Below are 16,603 nucleotides of genomic sequence, written 5' to 3' on the forward strand. Positions count from 1 at the left end.
AATCACCTATGCCTCATAGGCATTATATTTGACAATATTTTTATTGATAGATATATCAATATTTTTATTCATAGATATTTTTTTAACAATTTTTATCCTCATGAGCCCATATCGATTTGATTCTGTTTTGCTCATCAGTCAATAGACAAGATACAAATGTAGGTTAAATGTGATTTATGCTAAATTTTGCATAATTTCATTTCACAGTTTTTGAGATACTTAGTTCTTCACAAACAGTTAAAATAGGTTACAAAAGATCAATTCCTTACCATTGGCAGCAGTTTCATCAATTTTGGGTGTTAATGATCAGACTTAACGAGGATCATCATCAGTTGAATTTCAGGTATCTTCTAAATGTTTCCACTGCTCATATGTTCGAGTCCAGCATAAAGCCAACCTCCACATTTGTTTTTAATATTTCAAATATTTCCATACATGATTTTCCTTGTTTAACACCTATATTTTACGTTTTTTCCTCATGATAAAAACTCATTTTAAATGCAGTAAAAATTGCACTGCACATGTAACACTTCTTGACACAAATAGATGTAGTACAATGACGAAACAAAATATTACAATGTGGTTTTCAGTGGGCTGCTATACATGTTGCTGGAAAGTTACAATGTATTACACATTCCATTTAGTACATTAACTGTCATACAATTTAAGAAGTTTGGGAATTTCACAACAAACCTCATAAATGTTCATAAATATAAATATATTTAGCAGTACAATAAATATAAGATCTTAAGTTGTATTTTTATTTGTAAATATCATATGATTTTCATAGTAACTGATGCAACTTATCCAAATATGAATTGTGAAGTTTTGTATTATATTAAAAAAAAAAATTATTTTGTTTCAGCATGGATTGATGACTCAACTTTTGAGGTTAGCTCATAATTGTTTAACATTTGATTTTATTGGTACATCTACTGATGAATCATCTGATGATCTTTGTACAGTTCAGATACCTACCAGTTGGAGACCAGCATTTCTTGATTATACCACACTTAAGTTATTCTTTGATCTTTATCATTCTCTTCCTAATACTTTGTCCCCATTAGTAAGTTAATAATTTATTATTCAAAAATATTTACTGTAAATTATGATTTAACTAATAACATTTTGTATTGTATAATGTACAATTATCAAGTGATTTTTATTTGTCAGCTGTTGATTTGATTGGAACAATTTAAAAAATCAATAAAGTTTTAATTAGCTGATTTTTAATGTGAGATGAGATTATGTTATTTAATCAGATTGTTTAGAACCATTTTTTGTAGTGTTAAAATAACTTGTTAACCAGGAAAATGCAATTTCAAAATAGGCGGTGGAAAAATTAAGAAAGAGGTTAGGAGGCGCTACTGTGACAGAATAATGCCAAAATATGCCATTTACTTATCACTTTGTAATTAGTCATTATAGATCCTAAGACAGGTACACAGCTTGCTTTTGGGTTGAAGAGTTTTATAAAAATTAATGACAATAATCAAGCTGCTAGGAGATTCATTATACACATTTCATTCTCGGGCATCATGATCACAGTTAACCAAAAAAATGGTTAATGGCTATACTGAGTAAAGGCAATGTATTGTTTCATAACAGAAAATGTACATTAATTTTTTTTCTTTACTGTCTCAGTCTTTCTTTTGATTACGCTGCATGTAATGTATTTGAGGTCAGGAGACTTAAGATAGTCAAAGTTACTTTTTCAGAGTGATGATATTCACCTTATAATCCCTGCTCTGATTAGAATGAAGTGTAACTTGAAAGAACCTAACATCTGCCATTTCAGTGGGCTTTGCATGCCAATATCCATCAATATTTGGCTCAGTGAAGAAGGCTATGGGGAACTGCTTCACTCCTCAATTTTTGTACTGAGGTGATCCAAATTTTTCAGAACATAATTTGTAATAATGTTGAAGATAAGTAAAAAATTAAGAAGAATGTTTTTTTTACTCAGCCTCTTAGTTAAAATTGGTTATTAGAATAGTTTAATCCTTTTATCATAGATAGCAGGTATCATTAAATTTAACGTGTTTATTTACATTACTGATTGGTAAGAAACTGATATTATTATACATACCTTGTTAGTTATAGCAGTGTGAATTATCAAAGGCAAAGTTTGTTCTGTGAATTATATTATTAAATAATTGATCAAGCATTTTATAAAGGAAATGGTTGCAAAGTTTGCTATACATTTTTTTATTATGATTCATCATAGTAATATTTATAGTCTTTGTGATTAAATGCAGCTGCAAAGACTCTACCAAAAAATTTAATTCTATGAGAAATCAAAACTTCATTTTAAGATTTAAAGATAATGAGAGTATGATTCCACAGAATCAAATTATTCAAAATGTAAAAAGAGAAAAATTATGAATATTTTACCATTCAAAATTCTTTAAAAGACTATTAAAAAAGGGCTATAAAAACAAAAAGGCAAATGCCAAGATTGGAAGTATTTAAATTATGTAAAGATCTAAACATATCAGATAGCGTTTAACAATGGAAGTGATGCTGTTATTTATTATAAAGGGCTAAATTGTATAATCAGTTATAAAACAGATTGTCCACGCAAAATATTTTCAAGGTTAGTATGTCACCGTGTTTTGTTGGATACAGTTAACTTAGGAGAAGCAAGTGATATTTTTTTAAAAATATTTCCAGTGCCAAAACAATACTGTTTGTTTTGATTCATCCTAAAAAAATAAACCATACACACTGGATGCAGTTAATGTACGATCATATAAAATAGTGTTTGAGTTGCTGTCAGTTTTTTGAGTTTATCATATTGAAATTCAGTTATTGAAGTATATATCTTTTATGAAAAACATTTATTATGACCAAGGGGATAAATGGATAGTGTATAAGATTGTTTAAATATAGATCTGAGAAACTTCACGGGTTGTGAGATTGCAAAATTTACCCTTTATTTTTAAGTAAGTATAGCTGCATATGTGTTTGTATTTATAGGCTTTCATGGAAATTCTTCTCAAGCATATACAAATAATTAATAATAAGTTTTCAAAATGTAATTGATCATAAGTTTTAATTTTAAAAAAATGTATATATTTTATTAAATTCTAATTAAAATCTTTTAAATTATTTTTTTAATTCTTACACATTTTTGTGCTGTTTTATTAAGTGCGTTTAACTTGATGAAATTAGCATAATATTTATTTCTAGTTAATTATTGATAGAAAGAAATTTTACATTCTTGTTTGCCACCTATATCACAATTATAATACAACAATATTTCATTCATCTACATCAATGTAATTCTGTACATCAATTTCAGTATAATGGAAAATCCAGAATATATGTAGTAGTATTATATATATGGTGATTCAAAAGAAAAAAGGGAAATAATTTGGGAACTGATTGTAAAGCTTGAAATGTAAGAAAAAAATTCATACAAACATATGTCTGAAAATGCTTTATATAAAACAGGTTCCAAAACTGTATCTCCTGTAGTTTTAATGACATCCAATGTAAAACAGAAAAATTTGGTGATGTAAAGCACATTTTTTAGGATTGAAGTATAATAACGTTTTTGAATGACTAATGCGTAAAATTATTATCAAAACATGTAGAAAATTTAATTAGAAAAAATTCACACAATAAAATCTATGAAACAAAAAAAATCAAATTTTCTTATCAATAATGAAACAGAAAAATGTTATTAATTTGTATAAATTAAAAATGCTGTTTTTGAAATGTAATTAACACTTTTTCCTGTCGGTAAGTGAAATTTATTATTAATAAACAAACATATTTGGTGCAGTTATCTTTGGGTTGGATAACATTAGATCACGATTTTATAAGGTAAGTAGATATAAATTCATATTATTTTCATATTTGTAATGTTATAACTAAGAAAGAGACTGTAGTAAAATTAGTGAAAATAGGCAGCCGCATCAGTAATTTAATTATATCTTGGGGTTGAAATATTATTTTCTGATTGCGATTAAAAAGTTACTTTCACATTTTGTCGGATGTGCAGTTTTATTGAGAACAAGAATGAACTTGCTGTTTCAGTTTTTAATTAAAAGCAATTTCAGTTTTAACTCATTTACTTAGTAAACCTACAATTTTATTTCACTTGTACTGATAGTATATTTGGATAATCACAGTTAGTTTTATGGGATATATGCTTTATTTTTTTATATGAAATGTTGAGATAATATTTTTTTTATTTTTTTTAGGCTTTATCATGTTTAGTTCAGATTGCTTCAGTGCGTAGGTCATTGTTTACCAATTCAGAAAGAGCAAAGTTCCTCACACATCTTGTTAATGGTGTTAAACATATACTTCAGAATCCACAGGTATATTCATAATCTATATTATTTAAAATTTGTGTTTCAGATTTCTTAGTTATTTTATGATTTAAGTTATTTATTAATGATATTATTTAATAGTCCTTATTTCACTTATTTTCATTACATTTTTCCCTAAAGCAAGCTCGTTTTGGTCTACTATTGTCTGTATACATTGTAATACTGTTTTGACATTCTGTTGCCATCACTACAAAAGAAATATTTACAATGTTACTTCAGTATTTTTTAATGTTTATACCTTTACAGTTATTAGTAAAGTAACACTTTTCTACGTGAAAAAATAATTTGCAAAATAGAATCAACATATTCAGCAGCAACACATAAACATTTTTAATTTTAATTACTGTGCAAAGAACAGAAATGCATGTATGCAAATGCATATTCATATATTGAAAAATGTTTGATATCACAACATTCCTGATAAATAATTGACAAAAAATAGTTAAATACTGTTAAGAACAATGGGGAACAGAACTGAGAAAATCGACAAAAAAAATAATGAAAACTAGAAACCAATATCTGTGATGTAAAGAGCAGTCACACTTTGTGCCAGAGCCATTAAAATAACAGATTAGTTTGTTGCTAACCAACTGTCAGATGACATCTGTCCATTCTTTATCACCCGCTTTAAACCTATATTTTTCATTAATTCTCCAATAGGTGTAAGTAATTTTTTCTTATGTACTGACTTTGTTTTGCATGCAACAGTGTCCCCAGGTTCTTTATTTTTGAAAATACTGAGTGAAATGTTGACTTCTGCTGAATGTGAAGATGAATTCCCATGAATTAAAAAAAAAAAAGTTAAGTTCTGTTTTACTTAAAAACTGTAAATACTATGCAAAAAAATCTGCAAATAGTAAGATATTTCTTAGAGTATTTTTTTTATTTTTCACTATTGATACATATATTTTAGAATAAAGAAAAGTGAAATATGTCTGCTCATTTCTTACTTATTTTGGTCAAAACTAGAAATTAGTTAAGGATTGGAAAGTTCAACAAATTTATTAAGAACTAGGGTATTTTTTTCCTTTTTTCGTAGCAAATTATACTTAAGGTGAATGACTACAACTTTATTATTATTACTTTTATTCAATCATTGGTGTAGAAATAATTTTATACCTTCATAAACTTAGTAGATGAATATGTTATCAAATCGCTCTTAAAAATTTAATGGAAACACAATTCATATTAACTTGACATTTGTGAAAATTTATAAGCATAATGACAAAATGTTGTTTAGGCTAAGCAGTAAGAGGGTTATTTTAATTTCAGAACCGTAAGTAGGTAACCCTGTGATGACTTTTGATCCTCTGATTAAAACTGTTTTGTTTATAACCACTAAATCTTATTTTATTATGTTGAGTTTGCTTAAAGTTTGCGAATTAGTTGAATAGCATGCAGTGATCCATTGTTTGCTTTCTGAAGGTGAAAAAACACTTAACATTTACTCGTGTAATCAAACATTATGGGCAAAGTTGTAAGAACCGCTGAAATTTTTGTGGGTAGAAAATTTTGAAGACAGTCAAACTGCAGCAAATGGTGAGCACCATTTGAATATCCATTTTCAGAATCCATCAGATTGAAGTTTTGAAACATAGGATTGAAGTTTCAACTTCAGCACTTGAAACTCATATAGACTCTCTCATCCAAGAAGATCGATGGTTTACAGTTGAGATTATGGAATTACAAGTAAGTGTTGGTACAGTTCATAACATTATTACCAAATACCTCAAGTATTGTAAAACAAGCAGTTATGTTTGTTTTAAAACAACTCCTGGAATCCATATTAATGGATTCAAAGAGAGTTAGCCAATCGCCATAAGGTGAGAAAACTTGTGCAAAGAGCTGGTAATAACAGTATCAGCAGAAAGGTGATGATTTTTTTCACAGTATTCTAATCTGTGATGAAATGGATTCACTATTATGAACCGTAATAAAAAAGACAGCACAAAGTGGAGGATGCACACAAGTTCAGCTGTCAAGAAAAATTCCAAACCCAACCATTAACAGGAAAGATCATGATTACAATCTTTTGGAATGCCAAAGGCTTGGTTTTTGTTTATTTTCTAGATAAGCAACATTAAACAGTGCACACTACTGTGATATGTTTATCAACAAAGTGAAGGTAGCAGTGTTAAAAAAACATCTTGATCTCAGCACAAAGCCATCATTCTCTCATATGATAATGCCTGGCATCACACAGCTTAGTTAACTCAAGAAAATCATTGTCAAATTGCATCAAATTACTTCACTCTCTGTTCTGACTTAACTACTGTGATATGTTTATCAACAAAGTGAAGGTAGCAGTGTTAAAAAAACATCTTGATCCCAGCACAAAGCCATCATTCTCTCATATGATAATGCTTGGCATCACACAGCTTAGTTAACTCAAGAAAATCATTGTCAAATTGCATCAAATTACTTCACTCTCTGTTCTGACTTAACGCCACGTTTCAGAAACATGTAGAAGTGCCAGTCAAAGCTGAAAAAACAGCTGCCATGATCGGTCAGATAGTGGCCAACATTGGGGGCCCTTGCACATCGAAGTGGAGGTTCTTGTCTCAGTTGGTGCTCTCTAAAGTACTGTATGGAGCCCAGTCCGGTCCATCGCACTGCAGAGGGGGAGAGCCAATGCAATTCTTAGCAAGGTGCACAGGGCTATCTCCCTTTGGGTAAGGTGCAGGTATAGGACATCTCAGGCGATGCCACCTGTGTAATGACTGGACTTACACCACACTGGATCTCCTCGTTTGGAATAGGAAGGAGATGTACAGAGGCTGAGTAAGGTGGATCTTTAGACATTACTTGTCCGCAGATGGCAGGAGAGATGGGATCAGGCGACGAAAGGCAGATGGACCTACAGACTGATTCCAAACCTCCAGAGATGGCTGTGCCGAAAACACAGGGAACTAGTTGACCCAGTTCCTTACTGGTCATGGATGTTTCAAGGCATACTTGTGCGCGCAGATGCTGAACTCTGCAGATTGCAAATACTACGGAGAGGAAGACACTGCAGGGCACATTGTGTTTGTATGTAATCAGTTCCTACAGCATAGGAAATTAGTAACTGTAAGTGGGCATAAAGCCTTTCGTTACTACTGTGTAAATAAGTATGTCGTAATTACTTACACTTTTGTAGTTACAGATTATTAAAAATATTTTATATTATTTAATAACATTGACTAATTCTGATTACTTTAATCAATTCAATTATTTTAATGATTGTTAATGATTTTTTTTTCAGGGTTTGAGTGATCCTGGTAATTATCATGAATGTTGTAGATTGTTAGCGCGACTTAAATCAAATTATCAATTAGGAGAATTAGTTATGGTTGAAAATTATCCTCAAGCTATTCAATTAATTGCTAAGTTTACTGTTGAAAGTCTTCAGGTAAGTTATACAACTTTTTTAATCATTATTTTTATTTTTTTTTCCAGATAATTATCCATTATTATGCTTTGTAAATTTGTTTTGTACTTAAAAATCTTCACTTTTTAGCAAGCAGTATGGCAATAATGCCATACTAAGAAATACAATATTTATCTAAAGGAAACATAAGTAGAGACATTAACATATACACAAAAAAAGAAATTAATTGTCAGAGTACCAACATATGTACAGGTGAGTCAGGAGGAAAGCGAAATGTATGAACAGATTCAAGACCTTGAAATAAGGAAAAAGGTTCATACCGACGTATATCTGAAAACATTTTGTTATTGAGATACAACTAGTGAAAAGGTTTCCCAGATTTAATTACCCCTGGTGAAATAAGATCATAGTGAAATTTTTAAGTCATTATATAAAGGGAAAACTTGGTGGATTCTTATGTTTTTTGACCTGAAAAATAGACTAAAACAGGTCCCAGAACTGTATCTCTTGTAGTTTTCATGATATCCATCACAGTTTAAATCAGATTCAATTGGAAAATGTAGGTACAGTTTAGAGTACAACAAACACAAAAGCATTGTATACCTTGATTCTAAAAAATAATTAACACAATCAAAATTATGTCAAAAAAAAACTAAACTGCCTAATGTTTATTTAACACATAACCATAATTTAAGACATGATTAGTAGTATTCACATTAATTTTGAAGCATACAGTTAATGTTGCCAACCTAATTTTTCAAAGGTCTAAATTTATCGTACCAAAAACAGCTGTTTTTAATTTTTACAAATTCAAAAAAACTTTTTTGTGAAGTTTGTTCTGTTATGTTATGTTTTTAATAATAAAAGCTAATTATTTTTTTCTTCGTAGACTTATTTACATTAGAATTCTCAGAATTAAATTCTCTACAAGAGTTGATAAAATTTATGCATTTATTAATTATTTAACAAAATGATTGTACTTCAATTATGAAAAACATGTTTTTTGTCACCAAATTTTTCCATCTTGCATTGGATGTCATGAAAATATGTTACAAGAGATACAATTTTTGGACCTGTTTCATTTGATTTCTCAGGTCAAGTTTTCTGTTATATAATGCCTTAAAAATTTCTGTATGATTTCGTTTTGCCAGTGGAATTAAAATCTAGCGAAAATATTTTTACTATCTGTAATTCAATAACAAATCATTTTCAGACATGTTTGTATGAACGTTTATCCTTATTTCAAGCTCTAGGATCAGTTCCCAACTTATTTCTCTTTCCTCCTGAATCATCCTGTACATACTAAATAAAAATCATTAAGGGGTTTAAAAAGAATTACAGAAGATATTTTTCATGTAAAACCCTGGTGCATACTAAATTGATCTTTGGTCATGTCAATGAAAAGATCATAAACACATCCATCACTTAAAACATTCTGGTAAAAAAAAATCAGTTTATCAACTTTGTCAAAAGACAGATAGAATTAAAAGAAAGAACAAAAATTAAAAGTATCAAAAAATATATTATAAACTGAAACTAATCAAGATGGGGAAAAACTTCTCTCCTTAAATAAAAACAAAATAAGACGTGATGACTGGAAGATAGAACTAAAACTCTGGCAGCAATTGGAAGATGTTTACAAATATCAGCAGTTTATATATTTCAATCATGTCATCACCTACAATACAGTCAATGTTTGAACTTTGCCATAATACTGCATAACTTATAATTTATGAGATTGTGATGAATCATTCTACAGTATTTATCTAGCAAAGAATTGGCTATTATAGAACTTGAGAAATCCAAGTGTTATCTGGTGTGCCCCAAACACAACTGACACTATGAATTAGTGGTAGCTGAACTACATGATAAAGTGCATGGTGCAACATATTATAGTTGATAATATGTTCTACTACAACATTGGAAAATTTTATTGAACATTGTTTAATGTTGAAAATTTCAGAAACCTGCATGAGAATGAGAATCTTTTTACCTGTAGTATTTTTATATTTTTGTTACTTTTCAGTGTATCATCTGCCATTAATAGATGGGTGTTAAATAAAAAACAACGCCAAAAATATTTTCTTTTCAAAGTGTTAACCAATTAGTAGATATGAGTTAATTTTTTTTTTTCCATTTGATGCCTTTCTAATGTATGCAGTTGTGACCCTGAACATGAAATTGTCTTGTGAAAAAATCATTTCCCAGTTTTCTTTGGTCCATTTTGTATGAGCTTTGTGCTACAAGAGCTTTCTTTTTTGTACATTGAAGGTGTTAAGAGACTGATTTTTTCATGTGCCCAGTAAGCTGCTAGCCATCATATTTCTCAAACAATTTATACAAAGTGTTCAACGTAAAAGAGACCTCATCAGTTACTTTAGTCTATAAATAATATAGTCTGTAATAATAGTCTTTATTGAAGAATGTAATTTATGTTGAAAATGATGTCCATCCACCTTTATGCACTTGTCAACATGTTTGACCATTCCTGGCTACTCTTGTTAGCTGTACTGTGTCTGTTTCCTGGAAGGCATTGGTAATGTATGTCCTCAGTTCTTGCAGTGAGTATGGATTGTTCTTATGAACAATCCATTTTAAATACCCTTACAGAAAGTAGTCTGGACTAATCAGATCAGCGATCTTGGTGGCCACAATCCTTTAGAAATGATTCTGCCACCGAAAAAAATCCTGTAAAATCCTGTATCTCCATACTAAAGCAAGCTATATGGCAAGCAGCACTGTCCTTTTGCAACTAGTAGTCATGCCCGTCCTCTTGCAGTAAGGTTATGAACAAACTGTTGGATAATTTCTTGGTAGATGACAGCATCCACAGTTTTTTTAAAAAAACAAGGTCCTATTATTCATTGCCGTGAAACCGAACATCATACAACTGTTTTTTGTGGGTGTAGGGGGTGATGGGAGGGTTTTCGGTACTTCAGGTCTGGTAGTTCTGACTATTAACATACCCCGCAATCTGAAACCATTCTTCATCTATGAAAAACAATTGATCTAAAATGTCAGTATTGTCTCTAATGAAGTTCTGAACCATTGACAGTAGTGAATCCTTTCAGTATAATCAGCATTAATTAGTTCATAGATAATCTTCATTTGATGCATATAACATTTCAGCATTCTCCTCACTGTAATGTGGGCTGAACTTAGTGGAATGTTCTTTTCTCGGCGTAGTCGCTGCAAGGGTTTATGAGAAGATCTTTTAATTGCTACTTAATTTCCTGTACTACCTGTGTTAAAAGTGACCTGGGTCAGGCATGTTTCTGCATTAACCTGTTAAACAAAACTTTTTAACTAACTTCTTAATAACACTTGGCACTGGTGTTTCCTTTTCAAATTTTTCCCTGAACTTTTGTCGAAACACAACATGAGATTTTGTCTTTAAATATGTTTTCATCATGAACACACAAACAACGCACAATTATGCAATCTTGTTTAAAAACCAATGCTCAACATACTACAATACTTAAATGTGCAGGCAATAAACAGTCCTCCTCACTCCAGCTCCAGTTGTACTGACATCTTCTGCACATTATTTTACCTGTCTCACACCAATATCATGGAGTTCATTAGAACTTCATCGGTACAAAGGCTACAAAGAAAACGAACTATGTTTACAATTCTAAACATGGCATTTATATGTAATACATATCACATTTACAGAAATAATTCTTATGATTATTCGTTTTCTTAAATAATTCTTATGATTATTCATTTTCTTAAATAATAATTCTTATGATTATTTGTTGTTCAATAAATGAAATCGGGCCAGTAAGAGTTCTGTAACAAATTTTTTTTTTTTTTTTTGCTTATTATATGAAATGTTTAAACATTGTTTATTATCTATCATTGTATATTTATTGTCTATTACATATATTTAACATGTATTTTTTTTTTTAAGAAAATTCTAAATTAATAAGAGATTTTGACAATAGAAATATAGTGTCTTACTTTTTTAGGTAGATTTCATAAGCAGTTACCTATTGTAATGGGTACCATGATTTGACCACAAAATTTTGACATATCTTCACGTTTTACGTCCCCCAGACCGCAAAACCACTGTCAGCTTAAAAGTTTATATATATATATTTTTTTTTCATTTTCTTGTGGACACGAAACTGCCTTAATTATTTTCTGCCAATCACTTTCAAATTGTTCCTCAAAAATAACTTGTCTCAAAATCTCAGTCGAGATCATTAACAGCCAAAATGGAACCATGGGGTGGAAATGGGGCTTTTTAAAAATAAACAAAAACAAAATATCAGTATAACTTTCTTATTAATTAAAATAACAAATTCATTTAAAGTACCTACCTTTCTACCTTTCTTTGAATAAGGGCCTAAAACTTGAAAGTAAGTAAAGTTTTTTGATATCAACCACTGGCCCAAGGGGTGGAAAATGGGATTTTGAAGACAAAAAAAAATCATATCTCCCTTAATATTGAATCGGTTTAAAGTGTTCATTAGTCTGCTAAACATTACCTAAAACTTTGGTCTGAAACAATTTTTGATATGACCATCCCTTATGGCAAGGGATGACCAAAATGTTGCTGGAGTTGTAAGAAGATGGGGCTTGTCGTATGCTAAATATGTGACTTTTTTTCATATGCAGTCATTGTTGTATTGAGTAAATTTGAAGTTTTTCTTAAGTTTAAGCTGGAAATCTTTTTTATCCCCTCCCCTACTTAGCACCAGTGAAATCTACCTTTGCCTTCCAGCGTGTTTGATATCAGTATTGTTTTGTTAAAAACTGTTTTACTTATATTACAGAAATTTTTGTTTTTTGAGCGGTAGAAATGATATCTGCATGACTTACTGTACAATTTACAAGTTCATTGTAATTTTGTAATTTTTCACTGTGGGCTTCTTATGACAGCAGCTTGATCAGTTTATATATTTTCTGGTATATGAACTGTCTGCACACCACCTGGAGGTTTTTCATGGCTAAATCTGTTTCCTTGAAATGTGTACACATGCTAATTGTGTGTGCTGGTGGTACACAATTGTGGCATTCTAAATTAAATGATGGCAAAATTCTCTACACTTGTTCACACTGTCATTTTTTATATAATGCTTTGATGGTAACATTCCTCTCGCAAGTAAACCAAATAGGAGTGAAAAAAGAAACAAAAACATTGATGCCATTTACAAACTAAAATAGACGGAATTCAACTTTTTAAAATGTTAAAGTATTTATCAGATCAAGCATTATGAAGTTACAAGATGAATTAATTGAAGCTAGAGTTATGGACAAAATTTTTATTTTTATGTTGACTTTTTAAAGAAAAAGTGAACTTTTTGTGTACTCGATTTCTGCTGTTTTTCCTGGTATGCGAGATCAATAAATAAGTAGTTAAAGATTTTGTGAGACGACCTAGATCTACAATTTTGATTTTAGTGTAAATCAGCATACAGAATTATGTTCAAAGATATTTGTGGTAAAGAATGATTTTTTTTTTTATTAATTTTGATCATATAGAATTTTCACTTAATATTTTTAGTCTTTATTTATATTATTGTTGTCATTTTAAATAAAAAGATTTGCCAAAATTTACTTTTCAAAATTTTTTACTTTTTCTTTTTCTTTTTTTTTAGTTTTAAAATTTTACAGATCAGTAACTTATTTTACAATCTGTAATTGATTACAAATCTAACTATTAAATATCTTTATTAAATCTGTGTAACTTTATTTCAATTTTGTGATTAGGATTGGTCAACTTATTAGATCATAACAGTCATATAATTGATGTGGGTATGGATTGATTTTCTTTTTGGCTTTGTGGTGAATAATTTTGTGGTAACTGAAAAAAGGTGACTAGACCCTTCACTTCACTTAAAACCTATTACTCTACAAGAGCATGCTGTGTTAATACTTTAAAAAAATATATATTACCTATTATGTACTAAAAGTATATTTTTGTAATGTATTAAAATTAATTCCATTATTTTTTTTTTTATTATGATTTCTTTTGTTTGTTTGTTAGATGTGGCAGTTCGCACCAAACAGTGTACATTATTTATTAAGTTTGTGGCAACGTATGGTAGCATCCATCCCGTATGTTAAAGCAACTGAACCTCATCTGTTAGAAACATATACTCCTGAAGTAACAAATGCTTATATAACATCTCGATTAGAATGTGTAGCAGTTGTTGTTGGGTACGTTTGGCTTAGAAATTTTATAACATGATTTTCTATTTTAGCTAATGAAGTATCTATCCATGGTGGTTTTTCTATGTTTTCTGATCCCAAATAGTAGTTGTTTTATTAAACATACTTTTTTTATTTTAATATTTAACATACATTAATTAAAAGATCCAGTGACTTCTACATTTACATCAGCTGTAAATAAAGTAATGAGACTAGTTTTTTTGGCAACCAAAGTGGCAACACTATTAAGTTACTAGTAAACATATGTTTATATGAACAGCTGATTTATATTAGGTATTAATATTTTTATTCTATTGTTGCCATGTGAGATGTAAACAAACTTCACATGAAACGAGTTTTTGTTATGCATTACAGAAATGAGCGATACTAATTGTGAGCAACATTGTGCAATTTGGTTTTGTGAGAATGCTACTGAAACTTTTTCAAAATTGAAAATGGTGTATGGAGAGATGCTCTGTCATGATCCCAAGTTTAAAAGTGGTTTAAAGCACTTTCAGATGGCCAGGAATCAGTTGCAGATGATCCATGCTCTGGAAAACCATTAACATCAAAAGTTAATGACAATGTTAGGTGAATCGGAGACTTGATATAGTATGACCAGCGATTAACTCTCAGAATGATTGCAGAACAATTGAATTTGAACCATACCACAGTCCATCAAATTTTGGCAAACGAATTGAACATGAAAAAGTTTTGTGTAAAATTGATCCTAAAGCACCTCACTTTGAGGTACCTCAAAATTGGTATCTGTATTTCTGTTCATACTTGAACAGAAAAACAACAGGGTGGAAGTGTGCCGCCATCTTTTAGGGTGAATTGAAACTGATCCTGATTTAGTGAAAAATGTTATCACTGGTGATGAGTCTTGGATATTTGAGTATGACCCAGAAACAAACCGCCAGACCAAGGAGTGAGTGGCATACTTCAAACTCACCACGCCCCAAAAAAGCAAAAATGAGCAAATTAAATCCATGCTAAGTTTCTTCAATAGTAATGGCATTGTCCATAAGGAGGTTTTGCTTACAGAACAGACCGTAAATAAATATGTTTACTGAGAAATTCTTGGAAGACTGTGGAAAAGAGTTGCCTGCGTGAGACCAGCCATCAAAGACAACTGGATGATGCAGTTGTCTTTGATCCTTGTCACACTGCACTCTCAATTAATGAATTTTTTTGGCAAAGAAAAATATTCCTGTAGTTCCTCAGCCACCTTATTCACCTGACTTGAGTCCCTATGACTTTTTCTTGTTACCGACTTAAAAAAACCTCTCGAAGGACACTATTTTGAAACTGTAGAAAACATTTTAAAAAATGTAACCGACCATCTGAAGTGAAGAATATTAGTTCCAACACTGCTATGAAGAGTGGGAAAACCATTTGAAGTATTGCACAGCTTTCCAAGGCGATTTTGAAGGCAATAGAGTCCATGTATGATTGGATTGTAAATAAAAAGTTTTTTGAACCAGTCTCATTACTTTATTTACAGACCTTGTATAACTTGTATTTCAGTTAAGTTTGAATTTATATTTATAATTCATATATTTATTTACAAGATATAAAAATCATATTCATTATTGTTCTCAGTGTGTAAATTTTTTCTACCGATCGTGACACACAGCTTGACCAATTTTGACAAATAAAATTAATATGTGTCATAAAATGAGTGACTTGGATTGAAGTCAGTAAAATAGTCACCCATGGCTACAAATGAAAGCTACATTTTTCAACATAATCGCCAAGAATTTTGATATTTATCTCATTGTTTTATCATTTCTTAAAATTGTGCTACATTAAAACCTTTGGACAAAAACAATTTCACCCTGGTAAAATTTTAACTGTTGAGTGATGAAAATCACTTTGGATTTAAGACACGACAGGAAATATGAAGTTGATTAAAATACCTCCAATACATCAGTTGTCTCATGGGTTAATCAAGTGATATGAGGTCGTGCATTGTGATGATTAAGAAATTTTGTGTGTTTAGTGATTTTTTTTTTGCTTAATGAAATTCACTACATAAGTTTGAAGCTTGTTAAAAACCACAGAGTTGAAAGTTCTCTTGAATTTTATAAACAAGCAATATTGAACATCTAATTTAAGTAGATATTTATTTTTTCTTCAATTTTAGTCAGAAAAAATCAGCAGAAGTTTGTGGTATATTGCAGCATTCACTTTATCATACAGTGCTTCTGAAACTGAACAGCAGCACTCCTTGAGAATGAAAAAACACCATGAAGATGATCCTATCAGCAGAAGACTACTTAATTTTTTGTATGAAAGAGGAAAAGAATGTTTGTTCTGATCCACCTTAACAAATATTATTTCCTTTCTCACCGTCCATCTCATTTACATATCCACATATTCTTTTTTTTCCTATTACTGGCTCTGAGTGCAGATTTGACCTTACCAAGATCTCCTGGTGGAAGAATTATGCTTGATATCTGGCAGGAGGTTTGATAGACCGAATCCCTCTGGAATTGTTTCCTGTCCAATAAAAATAAAAAATTTCCTTTGTAGTTTAATTTTGTAATAAGTTAACATACAAGAACACAATGTTCAAACATCAGTTTTTTCTTCCATAATATACATTCTAGTGTTATTTCTATGGATGTGACAGTTATTCAAAGTTATGGTTTTCGACATCAAAACTGGTTGATTAATTTTAGTGTTTAGTTGATTTGTGTAATATTTAATATGCTTCTTGTTTTCA

The 16,603-nt window shown here is 30.3% G+C and overlaps 1 protein-coding gene across 2 annotated transcripts in view; it reads left to right on the top strand.

Moving 5' to 3' along the window:
• Ranbp16 (Ran-binding protein 16) overlaps nucleotides 1-16,603 on the top strand; it is an 85,471-nt gene that overhangs the window by 17,888 nt on the left and 50,980 nt on the right. For both annotated transcript variants that reach the window (XM_075366806.1, XM_075366807.1), the window contains exons 5-8: nucleotides 866-1,066; nucleotides 4,212-4,331; nucleotides 7,588-7,734; nucleotides 13,709-13,881. In XM_075366806.1, coding sequence (XP_075222921.1) covers nucleotides 866-1,066; nucleotides 4,212-4,331; nucleotides 7,588-7,734; nucleotides 13,709-13,881 — 641 coding nt within the window. The remainder of the gene's footprint in view (nucleotides 1-865; nucleotides 1,067-4,211; nucleotides 4,332-7,587; nucleotides 7,735-13,708; nucleotides 13,882-16,603) is intronic.

This window comes from Lycorma delicatula, chromosome 5, assembly GCF_047948215.1.
Source record: "Lycorma delicatula isolate Av1 chromosome 5, ASM4794821v1, whole genome shotgun sequence".
NCBI lineage: Eukaryota > Metazoa > Arthropoda > Insecta > Hemiptera > Fulgoridae > Lycorma > Lycorma delicatula.